Source organism: Phyllostomus discolor, chromosome 15 (genome assembly GCF_004126475.2).
Source record: "Phyllostomus discolor isolate MPI-MPIP mPhyDis1 chromosome 15, mPhyDis1.pri.v3, whole genome shotgun sequence".
Taxonomy (NCBI): Eukaryota; Metazoa; Chordata; class Mammalia; order Chiroptera; family Phyllostomidae; genus Phyllostomus; species Phyllostomus discolor.
The window spans coordinates 5831584-5858135 of NC_040917.2; the positions used below are offsets into that span (position 1 = coordinate 5831584).

General features: G+C 51.5%; 1 protein-coding gene and 1 pseudogene across 3 annotated transcripts in view; one reads left to right on the forward strand and one right to left on the reverse strand.

Moving 5' to 3' along the window:
* The window catches only part of TBCE (tubulin folding cofactor E), a 60326-nt gene that overhangs the window by 1527 nt on the left and 32247 nt on the right, over positions 1 to 26552 (reverse strand). For all 3 annotated transcript variants that reach the window (XM_028531175.2, XM_036016097.1, XM_036016098.1), the window contains exons 4-15: positions 15979 to 16164; positions 12498 to 12586; positions 9751 to 9850; positions 8304 to 8409; positions 7131 to 7207; positions 6281 to 6376; positions 5690 to 5754; positions 5535 to 5599; positions 5056 to 5205; positions 4241 to 4394; positions 3098 to 3166; positions 2506 to 2565 (exon numbers count right to left, since the gene is read on the reverse strand). In XM_028531175.2, the coding sequence (XP_028386976.1) occupies positions 2506 to 2565; positions 3098 to 3166; positions 4241 to 4394; positions 5056 to 5205; positions 5535 to 5599; positions 5690 to 5754; positions 6281 to 6376; positions 7131 to 7207; positions 8304 to 8409; positions 9751 to 9850; positions 12498 to 12586; positions 15979 to 16164 (1217 nt within the window). The remainder of the gene's footprint in view (positions 1 to 2505; positions 2566 to 3097; positions 3167 to 4240; positions 4395 to 5055; positions 5206 to 5534; positions 5600 to 5689; positions 5755 to 6280; positions 6377 to 7130; positions 7208 to 8303; positions 8410 to 9750; positions 9851 to 12497; positions 12587 to 15978; positions 16165 to 26552) is intronic.
* Positions 21439 to 26505, forward strand: LOC114512292 (annotated as a pseudogene).

The window sequence follows — 26552 nt, forward strand, 5'->3', positions numbered from 1 at the left end:
ACTACGCCAAAAACAAAGTGGCCGTAAAACAATTCCAGTAAGAGACCTGCCCACCTGCACTATTGTCTACAGAAGAAAGTGGCAATTTGCATGTACTGGTCCTAAATCATGTTACTATTTTTAATGCAAAAGTAACACACGATTACCGTAACATTCGGAAAATGTCAAACTGAGTAATTACCTCTTTGCCTCGCTCTGACGGGGGTTAAAAGTCTGGGTGGACTTCCCAGCTCTCTCCTGCGTACACATAAGGATGTAGGTTGCACAACACAGCGGTCTGCAGCCTGTACTTACTGCAGAGCCGCACGCCTTCTCGGGCCGGCTCCTCTCCCTCTGGGCTGACCAGTCAGCAGCTACGTGTGGCCAGCATGACTAAGAGGCACAACTTGGTATTTCGTTGTAATGAGTTTAAGTCGCCCACGTGGCCGGTGGCAGCCCCCCGGAAGTGGGCTCTGGGCCCACTTCCTCTCTGACGGCACTGGGCACCGTGACGCGCAGTCCTACCGGGGACTGTCGCCATCTCCCCTGAACTCGGAAATAGTTTTTACTTTTCCATTACAGGGGCCGCAAGTTGAATGCTTGGTCTGAGCACATACGTATTTTTAATTTTTTATACTGATTTCCACCTGACTTTACAAAAAGCATATACTGACTTTGATGCCAGCTCTGCATGTTAGTTTCTAATAATTTGCTAATCTGATTGGCAAAAAAAGAAAGTTTTAGTATTTTATAAATCTTTACAACCTTTCTCTGTGAAGGAATAATTTGTTGGTGGCTAGATATTTACAGCCTGTGGCATAAAAATTAGTAGAAACTGCTGGAATGTGCTGGCTCACTGCTGAGTTTAGAGACTATGGGACTCAGGTGCTGAGCAGCTAACGCAGTGATTAATGCCTGTCGTGTCTATGGTAACTCGACTCCCTGCTGGGTCCCCCGGACATCAGTGACATTCAGCATGACTGCAGGGGGCACCTGACTCTCAGGGGCACTGGTGTCGGGTGCACAGTGTGCAAGCATGGAGGGTGAGGCTCATGGTCGCCGCCAGCCCGGGCCCACGCTCACGCCCCCCCCCCCCCCCCATCACAGTCCCGACTGCCGGGTGTCAGTGCCGCCGCCTGTCCCTGGGAAGGAGCGCTTAGCACGGACCTACGGAGAACACGCTGGAGCAGTTCCCGCAGATTAGTTTCCTGGGCCTGGAAAGTGAAAGGGAAAACGCAAAGACATCCACAGCGGATTACGTTAACCAGAGTTTCCAGTCCTCCTTCACTTGTTGGTTTCCAGGAGTGCCTTTACTGACAGTGTGTTTTCCAAATCCTCGCCTGAGGACCTTTTCTCATTGCTCAGAGAGAAGAGGCGGGGAGGAGGGGTGGCAAGACAAACATCGATCAATTGCCTCCTGTAGATGCCCCAGCCAGGAATTGAACCCGCAACAGTTTAGTTTATAGGATGATGCTCCAACCAACGGCACCACACTGGCCAGGGCCCTTCACTGGCAGTATTTAAGTTTGAAATCAAGAGTGAAAAGGGAACTGGTGGTTTCAGCCCATCATCCCAGAACAGCAGCAGGACGGCGAGCCTCGGGAGCAGCACTGCCCGCTGACACGAGGGGAAGGCCAGCAGCCAGAGGCGGTCTGGGCGTGACCACAGCCTTCCGCAAGCAGTGCCAGGACACGCTCGTGCGTGAGGGCCAATAGGAAAACCGGTGTGTCTGTACTGCACTGACAGACAAACAAAACTGTTTTACTCGAGTCCTGCGGGGTGATACACACCTCACTTGTTCTGTCCCTCACCGCTCTACACGTGCCCTGTAACCAAGTTTAACCTTGAGAACTCACAGTGTACTCAGAGTGAAATGTCACTTTTTCTGAGTGACAGTTTAAGTTCCATCAATCTAATGTGTTGACACAAAAGTATTTTCCAAATAAAGCTGATGCAGTTCCAGCAGCACAGACACTGCAAGTTGTGAAGTGCCTTTTTCCGAGAAAACCATCTCGGTGTGTCCGTTCAAGGACAGCACCTAAGAACTGTCTCTGCTCCTGACTGGTGGGGAGGAGAGTGCACAAGAGTCACAAGTGTCTGAGTAACCCGCACCTCAGCCCACCGGGACGTCGTTTCTGCTTGATGAGGGAGGTCACAGACTGCCCGTCCAGGGTGACAGTCTTCTAGCCAAGGAAACCCCCTGGAGCAGCACTCAGAACTCAGCAGCAGCAGCGCGCGTGGGAAGGCCACCCAAAGGCTCAGCGTTCAAGTTCTGCTTTTGGTTACACGTGTAATCACATGCAGGGGCTTCGTTTCAACAAAAGGGTTTCCGGGTAAGTTGATAAAGTCACAGGGGGCTTGAGCTTTTGGGGGAGCGATATTAGCATGATCGATTCCACGTCAGAATCTGAAAGACCAGTGACAACTGGTAAACTCCACGAGACCACACTTGCAGCTACGCGGGAACCGCCGTGCATCGAGCCGACTCGGAGGCGCAAGGGGGGGTTGGAGACTCATCCTCCTTACCTGGTAGCTGTTTCTCCAGGACTTTCTGGTCGAGATGGTTAGGGTACTTTATCCTCAGTGCTTGAAGGAAAAAAGGAGAAAGACGTGAGTCCTGCTGTATGAGATCTAAAGCTACGCACGGTAACAGGAGGCCGAGGGACAGCTGTTCAGTACGGCGTTCAGTACGGCCTGGCTCACACCCCGTCCGGGATTGGCCTCACTGGAGTCGGAAGCGACTCCTGTTAGTGTTTCACTGAGTCACTCACAACAGAACACTGGCCGCCATCCTGTTGCTCTCCCTTTCCCCCAGGTACTTCTTTCCTGCCAGTTTCACTAGGTTTTCAAGTGTAAGAAAAGTCACAACTTGCGAATCACAATTCAGTTCTCTGCTCGAGGACTTGCCACATTCATACTAAATGAGTTGAGGGCATGGGAGTTGCTAAAATGTTCAACATAAGAATTTACATGTTTGAGAATCTATCATTTCTTTAAAAATCAAGATACCCATTTAGGTCCTTAAGACAAGAACATTTCCTATTAGGTTGTCACTTATCTGACTTAGCACCTAAGGACGCAAATACACATGAGCTGTCTTTGAATTTGGGGTTCTCACCTAGCAGCTGGTTTTTGAGCAAACACGGTTGCTGTGTTTTGAGCTCCCCGTCTTCAGGCGCACCATACTCTATTTAAGAAACAAAAGCAATGAGTGGTACAGCGAAGGCCACTGTAAGGAAAAGAGTGTATAGGTCAGTGTCACCACAGGAGCAGCCTAGCAGCAGCTGGTATGCCAGCTCGGGGACCGCTTCCTTTTACTTGTCGCTTGCTCACTTTTAGGAGGGTGGACCTGTGTGTGACACCCTGGTCCTCAGAGACCGTGTCCTGACTCAAACTAGCAAGATGAGGCTGTGCTTCCCAACACTTAAACCTTTGTCAGTTTCACCTGCGCTGACACTGTCCTTCCTTTCTAGTCCTGACAAACCTAGTGTTGTGCCACATGGGACACCACTCACAGGACGCCTTCACCCAGTCTCAGCCAGACCTGGCAGTGCCAGCTTGGGCCCTCTGTACCATCCTGCAATCCAGCCCCTGCCCCCAAAAAGCAGCCTCTATACAATACAAGGGTGTGAGGATGGCAGCGCTCTAATGCTCTAGTTCTGCTGGGCTAACTGGTGACAAAGTCTCTATAAACACCCCCAGGTATCTGTACTTCTGTCCTGGAGCATCCTTAGCAGTGAGTGACGTACTGAGCTGCACCTGCGGGGCGCTGAGACCCGCCCTCCCCACTCCCAGGTGATGTCGAGTTCACCTAAAGTGGCCAGAAACTGAGCCGGCTACTGGAGCGGTTTGAAGGCAGTTCCCACAGGCAGCTTTTCTTTCTCAAAGAGAATGTTCCAGCCTGAGGCGTTTACGCAGTGGCTCACTTAGGAAATATACACGAAGAAAAATCACACAAAAGTGGGATTTTCCACCTCTGAGTGCTCCTACCCTGAAACTCCCTTGCTTAGCCAGGCTGAGCTAAACCCGGCGCTGCCTGCCCTCCCGGGTACAGGGTGGTGCAGAACTCCCTGCCGAGAGCTGCCCCCCCCACACACACACACCACAGGTTCCTCCTGCAGGTTCTTCTCTAAAGACAGTCCGCTACCTGCTCCCCACTGGCTGCCACAGCCCCAGGAGAGCACCCAGCGCCCACTCGGGTTACAGAGAACAGAAAGCCCCGGGGCCAAGGTGCCCGGGACGGGCGGGCGGTGGTACGCACTGAGGCAGAGCGCCTGGTATCTGGGATGGGCTGCCAGGAACTCCTCGCTCGGCCTGTTCTTGTCTGGATCCTGATGTCCGCCTGCCTTTTTCCACTCGTTTCCAAACGCCTTTCTGTACTCCAGCTCGGCTCCACGCCTGTCCTCGGGGAGAATCTGTGTCCACGGGAAACACGAGTCTGCCAGGGCGCTTCTCTAGTGAGTGTGTTTCCTGCCCTGTTCTTCCCCACTGCCCGCCCACAGAGATAATCAGAGTGAGAGGGGCAAGATAATATATTTGTACCCTTTTTAACATTGACAGAGTACAGGGCAGTACTCAGAAAGTAAAAACTCCCAGTTTCCTACTTTTCTCCATGAGAATATTAGCCCATGCGCTGGTTTCTGGACTGTGCCAGATGCCTGAGGTCACGCACATGTGGTCAGCCCGCTGGGGAGCCCACGCGGGTGTGTGGACATTCCCAGCCTGCAGCCCCAAAAGGCGGGCAAGGCACTGCCTGCCCATTTCTGAGGAGAGTGGCTGAGAAGGGGAGGACAGACGGGCTCACTGTCTGTCTGTCCTCTGCCCGCCCATGTTCCCCCCACGGGAAGGGGGGAAGTGCCCGTGTCCGCTCCCTCCTTGAGTGACGCAGAATCGGCCAGTGTGGCAGGTCTCTGCCCTGACGGTCTAATTACACTGTCGCTAAAACATGCAGGAGGCTCCTTCGTTACCCCCTGGAAACCGCACCTGACACCCTCTGCAACATTCAAATACACTGTCTGCTTGCACTTTTTGATAATTTGTTCTCGAGTCTAGAAAAGACCTCGCCCTGGCACTCACCTGGCACTTGTTCAGGGTCTGCAGCTGACCGATCTTGGCGATGATGAACCGGTAGGCGGTCTGCTCACCGTTCCCCTCGGTCAGGGGGTTTCTTCGGCAGGACAGAGAGCGCAGGCTCTGCAGCTTATCCAGCTCGTTGATAGAGGACCACTGAGACCCGGCAAAAGAGAAGAAACGTGCTTCAGGCTAATCCTTCAGGTTACTTGAACCGGCAACAGAAAAGCGAAGTCGCCAGTCCAGTCTGGGGTCCAGGGATCCACCACACCGAGCCCTCCAGCTGGGCCAAGGACGGGAGTCTGCTGAGGCGGGAGTAAAAACCGATTTTTTTCTTAATATGTTTGGGTTTATAAAACGAGTTTCGGCTGAGGGAGCATTTCTCTTTCAGAAAATTTAAAGTATTTTTCCATGGAAGGAACCTACAGACCAGCGTGGGGTGTGGTGGAGAGCAGAGGCCATGCACACCCTGAAGGAGCTCTTACCTGAGATATCCGGTTGTCGTTGACTACAAGGTTCTGCAAGGCAGGGAACATCGATGTCTTGCACCCTAGGAAAAAGAGAAATAAGTTACACCGTAGAAGTGAGAGAAATGCTAAAGTGCTGCCGCAGGGGAGGGGAATGTCGTAATCTTACATACCCATCCCAGCATCCGGGAAGTGTAGAGAAGAAATCCCAGTGTTACAAAGAATTAGTTGTTCTAATCTGAAATTGCAAATGTTCAATCTGATTGCACAGAACAGTATCAAATGCCTAGGCCATCAGCCAGTCTACATTTGTAAATTTTTTGCTACACCTTAGGGTTTTTACTCCAGGTGAATTGCTTAGAAACCATGAAGTCCCATTTAGGGCATGCAAACTACGCTCTCCTGACTCCACAGTGACGGAACTGTGCTGGGTGCCTCACCGCTGCGCTGGGTGCTAAGTGGGTCTCAAAGAGGAGAGGGGCATGGCCTCTCTGCCCACAGTTGAATGAATGAAGACTTCAGCACCAGGGCCAAACTGTTCATTCTCAATTATCTGGTACGGTAGACTGATGTAGACTGCTTTGTATGCGGTTTCACAAGTCAGCTTCCTAGATGAATTCAGATAAAACTTTCCCGAAGAGAGTGACTCCATTTGAGAATTCCTCCATTACTGTATTTCTGTTGCAAAAGCGTGTATGGCTTATGACCCACTCACTAAAAATTTACTGCGCACTAATGGAACAGGCATTTTAGGAGCAAATTACCTGGGCAGATATGCTATTAGAAACAGCTGATTTTCATCGATTAACTGATTATGGGAAAGGTCTAATAACTTGACCATCTGTAGAACATCGGCCGGCCTATATGGAAATAAAATTTTTTCAACATGAAGTTAATACCTTAGTCGTTTGCAAACACATAGCTTTAAAACACCTACGTCTGCTACTCAGGAGAGGGTGGGGGCGGGGGGCACGTGGCTGTGGCTACAGAAGGACGACAGCAGGGACCCTTGTGATGGGGACACTGGGCCACGGCTCCGCAAGACGTCGCCGGTGGGGGAACTGGGTAACAGGTCCGACTGCATGTGAATCTGAAATTACCTCAAAATAAAAGTTTCATTTTGAAAAACCTGCCTTTGCCTATATAATAAATGAAATCATTCTGTACAGCAAAGTCTTGTTAATGTGAATCCTTTGAGAATCTGTTGTAAATTTGCCCACATTTAAATTCATTTTACATAGTAATTTAACGATATCAGAAGTGGAAGATGAGACATTATTTAATTCACTTAAGGTACATCGACCTGAAACAGTTGCATCACTTAATCCTTATAGCAAATCCTACAGAATTTCCATTTAGACAGAGAAGTAAGTATATTTATGTAAAACATAAAATTCATGTTTTCAAAAATATTTAACTCCGGGCTTTCACCCTCATGAGTTTTTCCTCAATTAGTGGTGAAGTCCAGTTGACATTCTAAATTGCAAAGGCAAGAAATAAGCACTTTTCTAATCCCTATTTGCAAGTCTTTCTAAAAATTAACAGATTTATAACAGAGACCATTTCTTCAGTGTAAGGAGATGCCGACAGGTGCAGCTGAGCAAGCCGTGCTACCTTTCGGAGATGGAAAGGCCGTTCGACTCCAGGTAGAGCTCCTCCAGGGCCGGCCAGCCCTCCGCACAGCGCAGCACCTGCGGGCAAAACACGGCTCAGGGCAGGCGCCTCCGCCGGGGCCGCCTCCGTGTGTGTGTTTTACACCCTGCACACGAGTCCAGTTTGGTCACGGTTTGAGACACGAAGCGCTTTATAGGACATGTCACTAAAGACCACACTTCAGGCCGCATGGGAACAGCGTGGAGCGCGTCTTTCGGCACGGAGCCAACGCAGCACGCAGGTCTGTCTGGGAACAGACTGAGGCACCAGGGGGCGGCCGCAGAGGCGCCTCGCCCCCTCTCGCCACCCAGTACTGTTCCCCTCACCGAAGGAAGGACACTGACGTTGAACACCTCCCCTCGATCCCCGATGACAGTCTGCGTTTGTAAAGAACATATTAGTCAGTCAAAATCTGTCAGTGACTCCAAGTTTTCTCACTTGAACTTCACTGCCGTCGCCCCTCCTGCATTTCTGTGGGCGCCTCCCGTTCTGCTGCTACACCTGGCCCTGGAGAGGGGGTCCCAGAAAAGAGCCCAGGAAAGGAGCGCTGGGCTGCGACCACGGTTGAAGGCGACCTCTCCCGGTGGGGCGCCTGTGGCGTTTCACAGGTGAACGACTCTCCGCGCCTGTTTGACCGCGGACTGTGCTGGGCGTGTGACGGCGGTGGCCCTGGAGACAGCACAGCAGCACCGGGGCAGACGCCGGCAGGGCCAGGACCCAGGGCCTCCCAATTGCGAGCAATGGACGGGAATCCAGAGCCGAACTTGAAGCAAGAAGAGGATGTGAGGGCTTCCTGCCGCCCCTCCTCTGCCCTGATAGCACGTGTGGAAAACTCAAATAGCCGAGAGCTCCGTCAGCACCGGACTCTACAGCTCCCCCAGCTCGGCACGCCCACTGCCTGGCCCTGCGGAGCCGCCGTTCCCAGAGGCCCCAGACCAGCCCTGGATGAGCCGAGACCGTGGATTCTTGGACGAAAATTCTGCCTCACTGCCGTGATTCAGCAAGGCACTTAAAGAAGCCTATTGTTCAGGTCACAGATGACTGGGATGAGGCCACAGTTATGCTTCCATTCTCTATTAGACCAACAATTTACAATGGCTTGTTACCGGGTAACAGACCGAAGAGGAGGCCTACCTCGGCCCACGTCACTCCCGTTCGGCTGAGGACCAGAACCTTCAGTGCAGGAAACGCTGCGGCTGCAGGCGGCGAGCCGGCGGCGGGAAACCTCAGCCTGTTGTCCCTGGGGAGGGAAAGAAGCTACACTCATGCACTGCAGCGCAGCGGGCCGGACGGGGGCAGTCACGGAAGGCAGCAGTTTGGGATTTAGTGAGAGCAGTCTGGTTGGTTCAGCCTTAAAAGTGTATCGAAAACAAAGCGAGTCAAGAACACCTCATTGCTAGTGTTTTCAATCTACGACCTTTTGGTGCCTGGCATGCAGACGCTCCGCAGGGTCAGGGCAGCCGGGAGCGGCCGCGCATCCCTGAAACGCTCAGGCACCTGCAAGGCAGCGCCCAGGTATGTGCTCTGGACACTGTGACCTGAACACCCGCCCTCGGGTCCCAAACACAGGCTGGGTTGTGGGCCAGATTTTTGCTGCTTTAAACAGTCTGCCCTTGTGCCGTCGGGTCCTTCAAGTTCACAAGACCCTGACCCCAGACAGCCCTCTGCCTGGGCGGTCATGCTGAAAGGGTGGCACATGACAGACGCCAACACATCAGCCCGTGCTTTCAGGGGAGATGACGCCATGGGCCGGCCCCGCCCTCTGCTGTACTCGGGCACGAGGCACATCCAGGCCTGACCGGCCGGCTGAGCCAGGTGCAGCTCACCTGTGTGCACAACGCTGGCTCAAGTACAAAAGGGAGAGCCTGGCCGAGCTCTTGGAAGGTTAGGTTCTGAGGTTAAAACTAACTAAATGTTGGGGAAAGCCTGGGAAATGGACATTAGTAAAACACATAGATTAGTGAAAAAACATTTTTTTAAGATTTTTGTTTATCTTTTTCTAGAGAGGGGGAGAGAGGGAGAGATACAACAATGTGTGGTTGTCTCTCATGTGCCCCCCACTGGGGACCCAGGCTGCAACCCAGGCATGTGCCCTGACTGGGAATCAAACCAGCAACCCTTTGGTTTGCAGGCTGGCATTCAACCACTGGGCCACACCACCCAGGACAAATTAGTGAAAAATCTTTTATCAGAACTGAATTAAAGTATTCCAGTGCAATCACTCATTCCTGAAGCAGTTAAATGCCAGAAGCTTCAGAAAGATTCAGGACTTCTCCCCAGTTAAATGCCAGTGACCCCAGTGGGCATCTCTCACCATCAAGCTCACCAGAATGGGACCTGCCAGCTCAGTGCATCAACCTGGCCCGGCCCCCACCCAATCAAAACACAGTCCCAATTAATGAGTCACCTCGTGTGACTTTGAAGGCTAATCATCAAAAAATATGAAAGAAGTTGAAAATTTATAATAAGTTTCAGCTAAATTCAGCTAAGGCATCCCTCCCACTTCGTCCCCTCGGAGCTGCCAGGAGGAGCGAGGAGGGATGAGCGTTAGGCCAGGCAGCAGGGGACCCGGAGCCCCTACCTGAGATTGAGGACTTCCAGGTGTCTGAGCTGATCCGCAATGTCTACGACTTCGCCCCACGCTGACAGCAGGTTTGCTGACAGATCTACTTCTCTCACGTCTAAAGCACATGTTAAGAAACGGTAACACAGAAAGGTGCATGAAGGACATAACAGCGGCCGCCTCTGACTCCGGAGCATGGGCCATGTGTGCCCTCTCCTCTGCACACCCTGCTTTTACCTTTTCAGTCATCCACCCATTCACCCAGAACCTGAAATGCTGCAAAACTGCAGACTAGAGACGAGCACCCACAATCAAAGAGCGAGAGCCCAGTGTCACCGCTGCAGCACCCCCACATTCTCCAACTGACAGAAAAGGTCAGTGACAGCACTCGTGATTGACAAGCACCTAGGCTGTCCCCTGGCAGCGGCAGCCGCACACTGAGCACTCGCCCCTTCTCTGATGGCTCCCCATCACCCTCCGCACCACAGGAATCCCCAGATCACCAGGAGAGATGATGGGGTTAGCTCAGACACACAGTCCAAGGTGCTAGGCACAATGCGGGCATCCTGAGGGTCTCCTGCAGACCAGATGAAGTGGCTGACACCCACTGGTACAGGGACTCAGGGAAGCGTCAAGCAGGACAGAAAGAGGCACCTGGGCTGAATGCTAGCGAGGAGTGATGGCAGCGCCATCAGGAAGGGACACAGCTGAGCAAAACCCCCGGACAGAGAGATGAAGAGAAGCTTGGAGCAGGGCTGGACCAGCTAAAGGAGACTCGCACTGCCCGTCCGTCCCACAAGTGACCACTGGGGGCCGCAGCCCGGCAGCAAGCACAGCCAGCTCTCAGTGGGGAACTGTCCAGACTTGCCGGGTGGACGCATGCTCAGGGCAACGAGCAGAGCGGGCAGGAGAGGAGGCACGGGCAACCTGCAGACAGGACCAGAGAAGACTCCCTTCCCCACTAAGGTGACCTTTGAGCAGGGAACTTGAGATGAGGGCCTGCTGATGTGAAGAAGAGTACCCAGGCAGAGGGAACGGCACAAGCGAAGGCCCTGAGGACACAATGGCGGGCGGGCCTGCACAGGGGCTGGAGCTGCACTCACACCGGCAGCAGGGGCCAGGCCGGACCACGGGGGCCTGTGGACCACTAACGAGTCTGCCAGTCTCTGCCTCAAGTGGGAGGTGCGGGACGTGGAGCCAGTGCTGGGGTCGGACCCAGCCTCTCAAAGGTCGCTGTGTTCACGTAACAAGCAACAGACTGCAGGGAGGGGAGACAGAGCAGGAACGGGGTGGGGGCTCCCTGGACCAGACCAGAGGAAGCCCCTCCAGGGGTGAGAAAGGCCCAGTCCAGGTCCTGGCACGAAAGCAGGGCTAACTAGTTGGCTGGTTGGGTGTCGAGGGGAGGGGCCTGGGGCCACGATGAACTGTCGTTTTCCTAGCAGGTGTCAGATTTGAGAGGCAGCGTATCAAATACACAGCTGGGAAGGCAGATCTGGAAGGGGAGCCGTCTGGGCTGGACACAAGCAGGAGCGGGCCGACCCCGTGTGGTCAGTCGGTGGGCGCTCCACTGCTCTGCACGGGAGAAGGCCGAGGGAGAACCGAGATGGAACTGCGGCAGGTGCCACCGTGGGCCGGGGCCGGGCGACCGCTCGGTGCCGTGTGGGTCTCCTTTTTCACAAGAAAACGGGCGCGGAGGGCTAGTAACTGCAGCCTCAGGCAGCTGACCAAGTGCAGGTTGAACGCAAGGCGGCCCCAACCCCAGACCCTCTTCTTGGCTCCGAGATGCAACGGGGGCTCCTTAAGCACCGATAAAACACACAGAAAGCGAGTTATCATCAAAAGGATGCTGTCCATCCCAGCCCGGAGCTGGCTGGACAGAGGGGACGCCCGGCAGGTACAACTGGGAAGGTCTGTGACGAGACCAGGAAGAAGGGAGGCGAGTGGGGGAAACCGCTCGGCCTGGCCACAAACTGGGGCTGTGCCCGCCGCCCGCCCGCCCGCTGTGACACGGCCCAGGGCTGGGAGGACATCCACGTTTTTAAAGGGTCCCCCTGAAGGTGGTCACTTAAGTATCTACATGATGCCCCACAAGGCCACAGGGCTGAAGCACTTCCTCTCTGGCTCCATAAGGGAAGGCTTACCTCCTGTATTTTAGCTGTGGGCACAAAGCAGTATCTGGGGGGAACCACTTACAACGGACAGTAGAGGAGAGGGATGACAAACTTTGGAAAAGCCTGTTTTGAGGTATTTTAACAAAACTGACTCAGCTGCGTGAGATGGGAACCTCACTAAAGGGAAGAGTTTACTTCCTCACTCACAAGCCCGCTGGGCAGGTGTGGTGATGACCCCGGGACACTGGCCCGGGACTCGGGACTCGCTCCTCCTCTGCCCTCTGCAGCCCGGGCCCGTCCGCCCTGACGCCGTGTTCACAGGGCCGAGCCCGAGAGCTCTGTCCGCGCCGAGGGCCAGGCGGGAGGTGCGGGCGATGGGCAGAGGCCGGAGCCGGCCCCGGTGGTCCCCTCTCAAGGAGTCCCGTCCGGAGGCCCCTTCACACCTCGCTGGCCAGGGGTTGTCACTGCCTCGCCCGAGAGCAGAGGGGCCTCGAAACGCACATGACGTATCTGGGCAGCGGCTGCCCCAGGTAAGCTGGGCTGTTGTCAGGAAGGAGGCCAGAGACCATGGACACGGGGTGGCCGACAGGCGGTGTCCGCACAGGTGTCGAACCTCAGCCGGGGTGCAGCTATGGGTTATCACTGAAAGGATACTGGGACACGCTTTGGCAATGGCTCCCTTGTCCCCGGCACGACATATAGCGCATTTCCGCAGAGAAATTTCTTGCAATGTGCTCAGCTGGCTGTGTGAAAAACACATAGTTCGCATATTATAGAAATGTGCGCTTCCCATGGGCCCTTCAAAAAATTAAAACACATTTCTGATACACGACAAGGTACCACAAATAACAAACACCAGGACCCACTCGCCAACTTAAGAAATAAAGCGCTGTGAACACTACACAGACGACTGAAGTCCTCTGTCCCTTCGCATGGCAACCCCTCCACGCCCCCCACAGGTGACCAGGGCGCTGCACTTGGTGTTTGTTTAATCTTAAGCATTTCTCGGTAGTGTCACTATTTCCATATCCCTGAACGATGAGGCTACGTTTGTACATTGTGGAACGTGACATAAATGGAGCCTTCCACCAGTTCCGCTCTCTGTCCACAGCACACTGGTCAGCAGTGACTTCGCCGTGGTGGCAGCACACGGCCCCTGGAGCGTTCGCTTCCACACCTCGTACACTCACTCTCCGAACAGACCACAGTGACCGAGTTTGCTCCTTCCTCGGCAGGTGTTTACATGACTCTCAACAGCGCGTGCTTCTCGCACTCACGTGTGGAAGGCTCTCCAGGACCCAGCCTGGACCGCGTGGAGCTGCAGCCTCCCGGATACCCTCAGAAGCCACTGCTCAGTCTAGAGAGCCTGTGTTTTCTATTTATTAAGACAGCTCATGTGTTAAAGGGCCCGAGAGTGTCTGGAACACAGAAGCTGGAGCCAGACTGCCTGAGTTCAAGTCCCAGCTCCACCCCCTTCTCTAGTGCGGGGCGAGTGAGGCCCTCTCTGCTTCAGAGTTCATGTCTGCCTAATGCTGTGAAGTCCACCCAAGGTCACAGCAGCATCACTCACAATAGCCAGAGGGTGGAAGCAACCCATCAGTGAAGAAGCAGATAAATGGAACATTATTATTCAGCCATAAAAAGGAAGAAAATTCTGGCTGGTGTGGCTCAGTGGACTGAGGGCCAGCCTGCAACTGAAGGGTCACTGGTTCGATTCCCAGTAGGGGCACATACGTGGGTTGTGGACCAGGTTCCCAGGTGAGGAGGGGCATGTGAGAGGTAACCACACATTGATGTTTCTCTGCCTCTCTTTCTCCCTCCCTTCCCACCTCTGAAAATAAATAAAATCTTTTTTTGAAAAAAGGAAGGAAATTCTGACACCTGCTACAATGTGGGTGAAAGGGAGGCCATCACGCTCAGGGAAGGCACCGAGCACACAACTCCCTCACTGGGATCAGACCGCCCACCGCCAGCCCCACTTCCTGCTGCGCGGTGAGCTCAGGAGGGGCCAGCTTTTCACCAGCGCTGCCTGCCCAGCTTGGCAGGAACGTGCCACCACCGAAAGGCATGGTGGGAGTATCACGAAACTGGGAACTACCTCAAAGGACAAGTCTGCACAGTGTCCGACAGATGTCACTGTTTCCCTCTACAATTAAAAATATCCTGCTGTGCCCCAGGGGGTTCGCTGCAGTGCCAGAAACACAGGGTACAAACGCAGGGGCCCCCCGTCTCAACACAGACGGCAGTCCAGAGCCAAAGCCACCTCCGGGAGAAGCCGCGCAGAATAGATTCTATTGGTTTTGGCTCCTTTGAGTCTTTTCTTAGAGCTACAACCTCAAAGCTGGCCAGCTGGAGGCTGCCCGCCCTACTGGTGACGCGCGCCCTGCTTGGCACCACCTTGCTTGTTACTCACAGCCGCTCCCACAGCTTAGGCGACAACTTGTAAACGGGGAAGCCGAGGCTTAGAACATCAGCTCTAACCCGTGTGGGCTGGGAAGTGGCTCCGCCTGACGCCAGGGTCGGGTTCCTTCCAAGAGTTCACTCGCTCTTTACTGAATGCAGTGACATTCAAGTAAGAAGGTCACTCGCCAGAAAAATTCAAGAACTATGCATTGTCCATAAACTAGGGAAGGAAAATGTGTTTGCAACTTGTTAATATTCACACAGCCCATGGTACTCTTTGAAAGAGATTAATCAATAAGAAAAATAAAGGGCACCTTTTAAGGTAAAAGATACTTAAATGGAAAAAAAAAGTAAAGCAATGAGCATTATCTCTTGATGGTGGCATTAGTTGTGACTTTCTTTTATTCAATTTTCTAAATTTTCAACAATGTATACTGTTTTGTAATTAACAAACAATCAAGTTGTTGCTTTTTTAGAAATCATGATTTATTGAAGTTTTTTAAATACTGGTCATCTATGCTAAAAAGCAGAGCTATCAAGAAATGAATTTATTCTTACACATTGTCCCTATGTACACTTTAAATTCTGCATTATTTTAAATCTCTTTTTATTATTCAAGTACAGTTGTCTCCATTTTCAACCCACCACACACCCCTGCCCCAACCCTAAATCTTTTTTTTAAAGATTTTATTTATTTATTTTTAGAGAGAGGGGAAGGGAGAAAGAGAGGGAAACTTCTGTGTGTGGTTGCCTCTCTTGTGCCCCCTACTGGGTACCTGGCCCGCAACCCAGGCACGTGCCCTGACTGGGAATCAAACTGGTGACCTTTTGGTCCACAGGCTGGCACTCAAGCCACTGAGCCACACACCAGCCATAGTATAAAACTGAATAACAGAAACAGCCAAAACATAACAAAGGAACAGTACTTGGAACAAAACCAATTTTTAACTCTTTACAAAGTTAAGATCACAGGCCTGTGCCTAGCAGCTGCAAATCCACTTTCCACAGTGGCCACCAGGGGTCACTACTAGGACGCTTCATCTGGGTCAGGTCAAACCACAGCACAGACCATCACTAACCCCTGGAAGGTTCTTGGGCTGCTGAGTTTTCACCTGAACATCAGCCTTTACTCTCCCTGATCCAGACCACTCATCAGAATGAACACTGGGCTTCTACAGAGAATCAGTATAGATTTCAGAGAACAGAGACAGGAATCAGCAGTTTTAAAATGCTTTATTTCATGCCCTTCAAATGGCTACACAATAATTTGGGGCGCTTAGAAGCAAGAGACCAGGGTGTTCTGACTCAGTAGGTCTGGGTGGGGCAAAGGTGACAAGGGTGTGCAGCAACCTAGCCAGGTAACCACGTGCACTTCTGTCTCCATTTGGGACATCAACCAGCTAGAAACACCACCACAAAATACAAGAGGACCAGGGTGTCAACCGTGCTTACTTAATACTTAGTCGACATCAGATAGCATGGTATCAATATTAATAATGGGCAAATCAATCTTTTAATTCCAATCTAGAGAAGTCCAACAGCCCTGAGCTGAAGTCAGGGTTTTACTTTCCCTGAACACTCGCCCCTCAGGTTCCTCGATTCCCACTGCCGTCTGCGCGGGAAGCACAGGGCAGTGAGGCCGTGAGGCCCCGGGCGCCCGCATGCTCGCAGGACGTGCTCCCAAGCCGCGGTGGGGCTCAGGGCCTGCTCTTCCACGATCAGCCCCACTTACCTTTGCTGTTTTCTAATAGAGTCAAAACCAATAGTTTCCACGGGTCTATTTGCAATTTTCACAATTTGCTCTTTTCCGTCTTCCTCTGGTCCATCTTTTAACACATAGCGGTTCTCAACCGCAGTGAGAAAGTCTACTCCAAAGTTGACCTTGTTTGGACGAATGAAGGACCCTCCTGTGGGGTGGCTGGAGGGAGAGAAAGGGAGCTTTGTGAATATTCATGGAGACACTTACTAAGATGGCGCATGCAAAAATCCCTTGTAAACCGTCACGGATGTAAATGTCTGCATTCGTAAATTTATTTACAAATATATTAGCAAACAAAAGCAATCATGTAATTTTTTGAAAAGATTTTACCTATTTTCAGAGAGAGGGGAAGGGAGGGAAAAAGAGAGGGAGAGAAACATCAATGTGTGAGAGAAACATCAGTTGGTTGCCTCTCGCATACCCCCAACCAGCCACCCGGCCTGCAGCCCAGGCATGTGTCCTGACTGGGAATTGAACCAGTGACCTTTTGGTTCACAGGCTGGCACTCAATCCACTGAGCCACACCAGCCAGGAAGCAATTATATAATTTCAAAAAGAAAAAATATCATCCACAGACAATGGCTATAAATGCAGTGTTCTAAAGAATTTCAAAACTTTCTGTGTGCTAAGAAATCAAAATCTGCGTAGAGCCCTGGCTGAGGTGACTCTGTTGGATTTGGTGCGGGCCTGTGAACCAGAGTCCCTGATTTGATTCCCCATCTGGAGCGCATGCCTGGGTTGCGGGCCAGGTCCCCAGTAGGGGGCGCACGAGAGGCACCCACACATTGATGTTTCTCTCCCTCTTTCTCCTTCCCCTCCTCTTTCTCTAAAAATAGATGAAATCTTAAAAAAAAATAAAATATCTGCATAAGAGGTAAAATAATATACTAAAAAAGTATATAATCGGCACAAATGATTACAACAGGTTGTGAGCTTATGCAAGCATGTAAACAAATACCAACAGATTAAACAGAGGAAGTACGTGGAACAGACAATTCACATAAGAGTAAACACACATATCAACTCATGGGGAAAGTTTTACCTTGCCAATGACTAAGAAATGAAAATCTAAATAATGAAACTATTTTCAACAAAACACAAAAAAATGAAGAAAAATCGTTAACACCTTAAAGACTGCAAGGTTGGGTTTGTTTTGATTACATCATCACACTCCTGGGAATCTGTCAGCAGGCAGCAATTTAAAAATGAAAACAAAACTGCACTTACAGAGATTCTGTGTAATGGCATTTGTTCGTACTTGAGGAACTCTGGAAACTGTAAAAATGCCCAGCCGAGTGGAAAACATTAAGTGAACCAGACAGATTAAAAATTCCAACAGTAATACTAAATAAAACTACAAGATCCTGAGATTTCTAAAAACTGAACCCAACCGGGTGTGACACAACCACGGAGGACTCTCCTTGGCAGACGGATGAGGACGAGAAAAGGGTCTGGAGAGATGAAAACATTTGTGGGCAAGAGGGTTACATACAAACTCTTTCAAATGACAGCTTGAACTAAATCCATTTTAAAAGCTTAACTATAAGGCTAAAATACAGCAGGCGAGGACAATTCCACAGAAATACAGAATATTTCACCACAATTTGTATTCAGGTTTTATAGAAATTTTCGGTAATAAGCTGCAGCAGGGTTTAACAGCCACAGTAATGATACTGCCGTGTGTGACGACCACTCTGCCATCACAGGCTTCCCAGGACGCTCAGGATAGGTCCTGAGACCATTCAACTCCGTGCTCAGCATCACATCACAGCCATGACGGTGTCTTTTCGGGGAGTCCAAGCGTGCCCCATAAAACAGGGGTGAGTGTCACCACTATCACATGATCACTTCAGAGAATAAATGACGACGCACATAAACGGCCAAAAATCGTATCAGAAGCCTTCTTTTGGCTTCGAACCTTCCTAGAAGTCACCATACTATGATGAAACTGGTATTACTGGTAAATATTGCCAATACAACCATAGATACATTTTCTTCTGGGAAGTGGGTCTGTAGAGGTGACCAGACGGTGAAAGGAACGCGACCCCCAAACGCTGGAAGCGACACAGGTGAGAATGGACTCCCAGAGAGACGCGTGCTGATGCCGGGGGGGGGGGGGGGGGGGGGGGCACACACACACACACACACACACACGAGGGGGACGACCGTGTCCGGTGCTACACACACCTGCAGGCTGCGGCTGAGCCCAAACCAGAGGTGGCCGGAGGGGCGGGGCGTGCAGCCCTGTGAGCGAGGGGGGCGAGGGGGGCAAGGGGGGCGAGGGGGCGGCAGCGTCTGAGGGGAGCCGACCGAAAGGGAGTGCACCAGGGCAGCGAGCTGCAGACCTGACTGCTGCTGGAGTAACCGAGGGGAGGGGGAGCTGACCGCGCAGGAAGTCGAATCCTCCGCTGCAGCAGAATCAAGCACTGAGTCTGCTGTGGCCTCGGAGGGTCGCTGACCACCGGAAGCTGCCTGGAAAACTTGATAGCTGAACCTACCGGGACCCACGCGGGGATGCGGACCCTGGGGCGGGGCAGGGCCCAGGAGCCTGCTCACTTCCAGCAGCGCTCTGGGGTGGGCGGGCCTGGCGCCCACCTTCAGCAGCACTCACTGGTCCGTCCTGTGTCCGTCCAGTGTCCGCGGGGACGCTGGGGCCCACGGTTCCACGGGTATCCTAGCCAACACCCAAAGCGCCGTTCTGACTGCTAGTGCGCTGTCCTTTCCCACACTCCTGCCCTGGCTTACTCTGTTGGGTTAAACACAGTCCTCACGCTAAAATCCTAGCTAGCACGCTCACTCCTAAAGTGGGAGGAGGCTGAGAGACCGGTGGGGCAGCAGGGGTGGAGCTGGTGACCCTGGGTCCGGCTCCGTGACCTACCAGCTGCGTGACCTCAGGCAGCCGAATTCACATTCTCAGCCTAAGTTTCCCCATCTATAAAGCCCTACCAAATGCGACTACTTACAAGGATTAAATAAGCTGTAACAAAATATAAGCCACCATAATATTCCCTGGTGTGACAGTTACACATTTAATATATTGTTAAAAATACACCCACCTACTTTGAAACGCTGGGACAAGCCAGAGGCCTGACTCTAAAGTTCAGCAGTAACTCCCACGCTTGTTCGGCGGGCTCTTGTGGCGCATGCTGTCGCCACCACTGACGATGCCACTCCGTCGTATGAATGTCGAAAATATGGTTATAAACGTAAGCAGTGCCAAGTCACTCAACCCCTCAGTATGAAGTTATCTGTCCCAGTTACCTACTGTTACCTAAAAGCTACCCCAGGGCACAGTGGTCTGAAACAACCACCTGCAATTTCTCACAGCTCCGGGGGCAAGCTGGCTCAGCTGAGTCCTGTCTCCTGCGACTGCCACCAGAGTCACTGTGTCCGCCTCGAGCTGGGAGGTGGCAGAGAAGGAACCAGCTGAGAGGGCTCCCCTCAGGTCCCTGCACCTGGGCGAGGGCGAGGGCACCCGGGGCTGCCGGGCCGCTCTTCCCAGCATGGGCTTTAGACGTCTTGGGGGGCAACAGGCTTCCCAGAGTGCAAAGAGAAACTGCACGGCCTCTTCACGCCAGAACTGCCACAACGTCACTGCTGCCACTGGTCAGAGCCAGGCACCGGCCACCTGGACTCAAGGGGAGGGAAAGAGCCTCCGCCTCTTGCTGGGAGAAGCCACGGGCTTGAATTAGAACAGAAACAGTGATTGGCAGCCACCACTGGTGACAACATGCTTAACCCTCCCAGAAAAAAAAACAAAACTGCCACATCAAGCAAGGTTGGATATGTCCACCTAACCGTCTGGCTCTATCCACCCATGAACATGGCACTGCTGGGTGTGGGCTCGAAGGACACGGTGTGACCCAGACTGGCGTGTAAAGAGCAAGAGCTCAGCATCGCCGCCTTGGAACCTGATGTCTGCATCCGTGTAGACCAGACCCACACAGTAGAGACAACCAAACCTTAACTGCTTCCAAAGACAGATTAAGAAATGTTGAGGGGTAGCCCTGGCTGGTGTGGCTCAGTGGACTGACTGCTGGCCTGAGAACCAAAATGTTGCTGTTCCCAGCCAGGGCACATGCCTAGGTTGCAGGCCTGGTCCCTGGTTAGGGGCACGCAAGAGGCAACCAACCACGTATCTCTCACGCATGGATGTTTCTCTCCCTCTTTTTCTTATTCCCTTCCCCTATCCTAAAAATAAATAAAATCTTTAAAAAAATTAAATGTTGAGGGGCAAAATAAAAATAATTTTTAAAAGGTTAAAGGTTATCATATTTTTAATATTTTATTTATTTATTTTTAGAGAGAAAGGAAGGAGAAGGAGAGAAACATCAGTGTGTGGCTGCCTCTCACACGCCCCCAACCAGGAACCTGACCCACAACCCAGGCATGTGTGCTCACTGGGAATTGAACAGGCGACCCATTAGTTTGCAGGCCAGCAGTCAATCCACTGACCACACCAGCCAGGGCAAAGGTTATCATTTTTTAAATTGTGAGCAAAAACGTCAAGAAATACGGTATCAGTAATTTGAGATTTTCATCTTTAAATGTTAATGCACAAGTAAAAATGACTATTAAACACCGTTTCAAATGTCATATGGGGGCAGCGGCTGGTGAGAAAGGAGTGTGTGACAACTCAACATTTCTGAGAGCCAGGCATGACACACGGGGCTTTCATTCCACAAACACCCCAGTTTGAACGGGGTCATCCAGGACTCCCGTGTGTACTGGAAAGGGTGCTTCCAGGAAGCCCGAATAATCCTGAAAGAGCCCAGCACGCAAGGGGCACTCAGGCTCCCAGGGCGTGCAGACCAGGCGCAGCTGGGAGGTTCCCTCACTGCCCTTCCGGAGCAGGGACGTCTGGTCCGGTGCCGGGTCCCTCTCACACTGCACTGGGGCGGGAGGGGGGCTCCTGGCTCCACAGGTCCCCAGGTCCAGCGCTCCTCCCCCGCATCTGCACCAGAACTGCACCCAAGGAGCCTTGCTGGCACCTGGAATCATTTAGACAGCGACACCCTGCACTTCCGGCCAGTGCCGAGAAAGGGGGCAAGACTCCTGACAGGTGCGGAGTAGGCTCCCATGGGGAAGTGCTGTGACTTGTGACCGGCAGGTCGTCGTGGCAGATTACTTCCACAGGTGACTCTCAGCCCACATGCCCCTCGGCAATGTGACTTTGCTACTTGTCCCACGGACGGGTGGAATCCATTCCCCCTCCTCTAGAATTTGGACTCAGCCGGGGGCTTGCTTTAACCGACAGAGTGAAGCCTGGGCCTCAGGAGGCATCGCAGTCCCCGCTTCCACCATCCTGGGAACCTGAGGCTGTGTACGAGGCTCCCGCTCACTTGACAACAGTGAAAGCCCGAGGCCGTGCGCAGAGAGAAAGAGGAACCTCAGGCACCCCAGCTGAGGACCAGCCCTGAGCCGCCCGCAGCCATGCAAGGCCCTGAGGGGCCCTGGGTGTCCCCTGGGACAGAGGCAGCACAGCCGGCTCCACTATGCCCCACCCACATCCTGGAGACACAGGCTCACAAGCTGTAAAGGGGCTGTTTTAAGCCCCGAGTTTGGGGGTGTCTGTCAGGCATCAATAGCTAACTGAAACAGATGGGAAAACCACTGTTTTCACTAACACTAATCAAAGCTCAGTATTCCCGTCAATCATAAATCCAGGCAACAAACCATGGTCATGTTTGTAGTACCTTCTCACTAAGAGAAATCAAGTATTTTTGTGTCTTTTATAACTGTCACCATTATCTTAAAAAGTCATTTATTCTTTTCACTACCTTACAATTTTAGTAGTTTAATAACTACTAAAGTAGTTGAATAAGATTGGCCCGTCAGCAGATCTTATTCTTTAATGTGATTTATTTAAAAATATGTACAACTATATCATAATTTTAAAATAGTTTTATTTTATTTCATCGTGCCTGAATTTTCTTTGTAATGCAATATATTTTATTTCCTACTTTTAAAAGTATTACCTTATGTCTCTCAGAAGAAGCTACAGCACGAAAAGGTCCCTCGGTCTGGCGAGCAGTCAGTCACGCTGGGAGAACCCGAGCTAGACCCCGGGTGAGGCGGGGCTGGGGGAGCGTGGAGGCGCAGGGTCAGACAGAGTCCACCCATAAACACCTTCCAGAGTGCACAAAGTAGCAAGCAGCGGCAGTGCTACTGAAAGCAACACATTTCTAGAACTGTCACATTGTAAATAAAACATTGTGGCTGAAATAAAAGTGCTTATTCTGAAGTGAATTACGAAGATCCCTCAGGTTATCCCTTTTAACGTCCTGTTAGGACGGCAGGCAAGGAGGCTCTGTGCTTACTGACAGCTGAGTGTTCTGGGCACTAAACGGTTTACTCTCACAAGACTGAACCAGATCCCGAGCTGTGTCGTGTCTGTTAGGTGCTGGAAAAATAATTCCAGACAATACAGAACATTGGTTTCTATACCTCGGCCTATCTCAGTGTGGACAAACGAACAAACTTTACATCGAAGAGACTGTTCCTAAAGTTTCACATTCATAAGGTTTTGTTTATGGAAAAGTAAAATCTGAAATTCTAGTGAAATGAAATAGAAATAGGAAAACCTATTTTTCAAATAGTACATGATTTAAATGAAAAAAAAATGAGAGTACAAGTTTAAAAACTAGTACATATAATAAACGAGAAAACAACATGAAACAAACAGCATGGTTTTCACTCTGGCCCTAAATTCACACTTGGATAGTTCAAGAAGAGATCTTTACCACTGCTCAGCGCACCATCTGTGATGCCCTCATCTGCAGCTCAGAAGGTGACGTCAAAGATCAGTGTCTTCTGGAACATCCAGGACAGTTTCTCCGAAAGCAAAACAGCCCAGCAATAATGAAAACTACCAGCTGAATGAGTGCCCAGCAACTTCAAGAATCTCCAAAGATCACCTGATAATTTATACAGACTTCACGGAGATTCCAGATAAATATTAAGATGTTGCATCCCCACACTGAAATTCTGAATGCTGTCTATAAGAGAAAAAATTGAGGGAAAACAGGGATCGGTGGGAGGGAAGTCCAAAAATTTCTCTCTTGTGAGCATTCGGCTTGTTCAGGCTCCTTCCTGCTGCTGCCCACCAGGCCCACCGGCATCCTGACCAGGGTCTGCGCCGAAGCGTGAGACTCGCACAAAGTTCTATGCCAAGCCTCAGTCGGCCCTATTTCCCCAACCAGGCTGTCAGAGGAAAGCCAAGATGCCCAGTTACACTTGAATTTCAGATAAACAGCAAATTATTTTTTAGTGTCAGTATTCCCCACGCATGTCCCATTCTTCCATTGAGAAATTTCTCCCTGTGCACTGTGTATACTTATCGGTTGAGTCTGAGGACACTACTGGAAAGTAAAAGGCCCCCAGCCAACTCGAACGCTCTCCTAGGAAGCATTTTTCCTGCTGGGGCCTTAGGTGCCGGGTGCTGGGAGAGGCTGTTCTCTGCGGAGTTTCTCGTAAGTGCTGTGAACCTCGATGCCATCTGCTCCGGGCACCGGGGCCTTTGCAGCAGGCTGTGAAGTTCGCACGAGAGAAGTGCTCGCTCCCATTCAAGGCGCACTGCTGTACCATCTAAAGGACTGACCTGCCAAACTCATCTCCCAACAGAAAAACAGCCCAGTAAATAAGCATCTTTTCATAAACTGCTTCTGAGCGACACAATTTTTATTTTCCAGTGAGTCAGGGGAGGCTTCCCGAATAAAACCTCCCGCAGGTGACACAATACTATCCAGAAAGAACTCTAAAGAGTCCACCAGCCCTGGCTGGCGTAGCTCAGTGGATTGAGCACAGCCTGGGAACCAAAGTGTCCCAAGTTCGATTCCCAGCCAGGGTACATGCCTGGGTTGCAGGCCATAACCCCCAGCAACCGCACATTGATGTTTCTCTCCCTCTCTCTCTCTCTCTCCCTCCCTTCCCTCTCTAAAATAAATAAATAAAATCTTAAAAAAAAAAAAAGAGTCCACCAAAAACTATCCTATTAAAACTGATAAATAAATTCAGTAAAGTAGCAAAATACTAAATTAATATTTAGAAATGGGTTGCACTTCTATAGGCCAATAACAAACTATCAGAAAGAAATTAAGAAAACAATCTCATTCACAACTGCATAAAAAAGAATAAAGTATCTAGGGATAAACTGAACCAAGGAGGCAAAACATCTGCACTGGGAAAACTTTAAGACGGTACATAAAGAAATTGAAGATAAAAATTAATGCAAGTATATATCGTATTCATGGGTTGGAAGAATTAACATCATTAAAATGTCCATGTCACCCAAATCCATCTATAGATTCAATGCAATCCCTATCAAAATTCCAATGGTGTTTCATAAAACTTGAACAAATAACCCTAAAATGTATATGGAACACAAAAGACCCCAACAGCCAAAGCAATCTTAAGAAAGAATAAAGTTAGAGCCCTGGCCAGTATGGCTCAGTTAATTGGAGCATCATCCTGTAAAAAAACTAAAAGGCTGCATGCCTAGATTGTGGGTTCAGTCCCCGGCAGGGGCAGTACGAGAAGCAAGCAATCCATGAATGTTTCCCTCTGTCGCTCCCTCCCTTCCCCTCTCTCTAAAATCAATCAGTATGTCCTTGGGTAAGGATTAAAAAACAAAACACTACCTATGTTAAACTATACTATAAGGCTATAGTAATCAAAACAGCATGGTACTGGCATAAAGACAGACACATAGATCAACAGAACAGAATAAAAAGCCCAGAAATAAACAGACACCTATGCGGGCAATTAATATGTGACAAAGGAGCCAAGAATATACAATGGCATAAAGACCAGACTCTTCAATAAATGGTGTTAGGAAAACTGAACAGACACATGCAAAAAAAAAAAAGAAAAAGAAAAAGAAAGAAAAGAAGAAGAAACTAGATTACCTCCTCACACCATACACAAAATACACTCAAAAAGTGAATTAAAGACTTAAATGGACAGAAGGAGGAAGACAGGAGGAGCTGTGCCAGGTGTAGACACCAGGAGGTGGCCTGAGCCGGGGCGGTAGGCCAAGGGGCCGATTGTCCAGCAGCTCCTGGACCCTGCCTCATTGGTGGCCACTGGAGAAATGCAGGGGGCCCCCAGACAGCCGTGAGGACAAGTCAGAGCCAGCACTTTACCCCGGGCCTCAAGTGAAGCTTCCCCTCCCCGGGTCTCGGTGGCCCCGTGTCTGGAGTGGAGTGCAGGTGTGGGGGGTGCCCTCCGCACAGGCCCCACCACCAAGCAACTCTCTGAGCTTGAGCTCCATCTCACTCTTGCTTCCTGCACGGCGGTTGAGGGGAACTACTTCCTATCACGTCCTGGTACAGCTGCCAGAGTCTTCTGAGCTGGCTCCATGGGGGCGTGGACCCCAGCTCTGTAGGCAGTGGGGGCCCCACTGTGCTGCCTCCCTCTCCCGGCCACAGTGGCTGCTGGAAAGTGCAGCGGTCCTGACCGTGGCCCTGCTGAAGACCCCGGTGGCCCTGCTGCACATCCTGAGGCAGATGAAGGAGGGCAGTAGGCATGGCCGTGGCTGCCAGCCAGAGCAGGTGGCCCAGCGGTCGGAAGAAGGCAAGGAGAGCCTGTGAGAATCTGCTCTTAGTAGCCCTGTGGCTGACCTTCGGGGTGGGGGTGGGCTTCAAGTTCGCCACCAAGACAGTCATCCACCTGCTCAACCCCTGTCCCCTGGTCACCGTGATGCCTGTTTTTCTCCTGGCCTGCCCTCCTTGTCCAGGAGACATCGTCGTCTCCAGGCTACAGATGCACGTGCTGAATGGCGTTCTCTGGCCTTGCTGTTTGCTGCAGCAAACACCCGGCTGCTCCCCTCTGAATGGAGATTACTACCTTCGGCATGTTGTGCTCTACACGCACCCATCTGCCTGCTTCGGAAAGGAGGTGCTCACACCCCAGAGCCCCTCAGCTGTGTCCAGTGGGCGCTTCTCCCACCTGGCCTCCTTTCTTCTACCACTTCAGCGTCTTACAGACCCTGGGCCTGGTCACCGGAGGGAGTCTGAACAACAGGCTGTGTCCGGCAATCTCAGATCCATTCTCCGGCTCTTGGTGTCCCATCTGGGCCTCGGGACACCAGACTCTCATGACCGTGACCCACGGGAAGCTGGTCATCCTGTTCTCATACATGGTTGGCCCTTGTGTAAATATCTGCTAGATATGCTCTGGCTTTCAGCCAAGAAAATAGACAGAAAGTGCTTTTTTCTCCTTGAGAAAACAAGACTTGATAGGAGAACACCCAGTTCTTAATGAAAGCATGGGGGAGGGCCATACAGTGTTCGGTGTCTCTCTTTTTCCTCCTCCCCGTCCCGCTCTCCTGCCAACTCTTCCCTCCCCAGCTCCTCCTCCCAGGACGCCGCCTGGAGCCTCGGTGCAGTGCGGAGGGCTGGATCTGTCCTCGCCCCCCGGCTCCTTCTTCCTGCTCCCAGGGGCCTCACCGGGGAGACAGTGGCCAGCAGCTCCCACTCTGCGTGTTGGTGCTTTAACGACAGCTGGTGGAGGGAAAGGAAACAGCAAGCAGTTCTTTCGGCACAGAA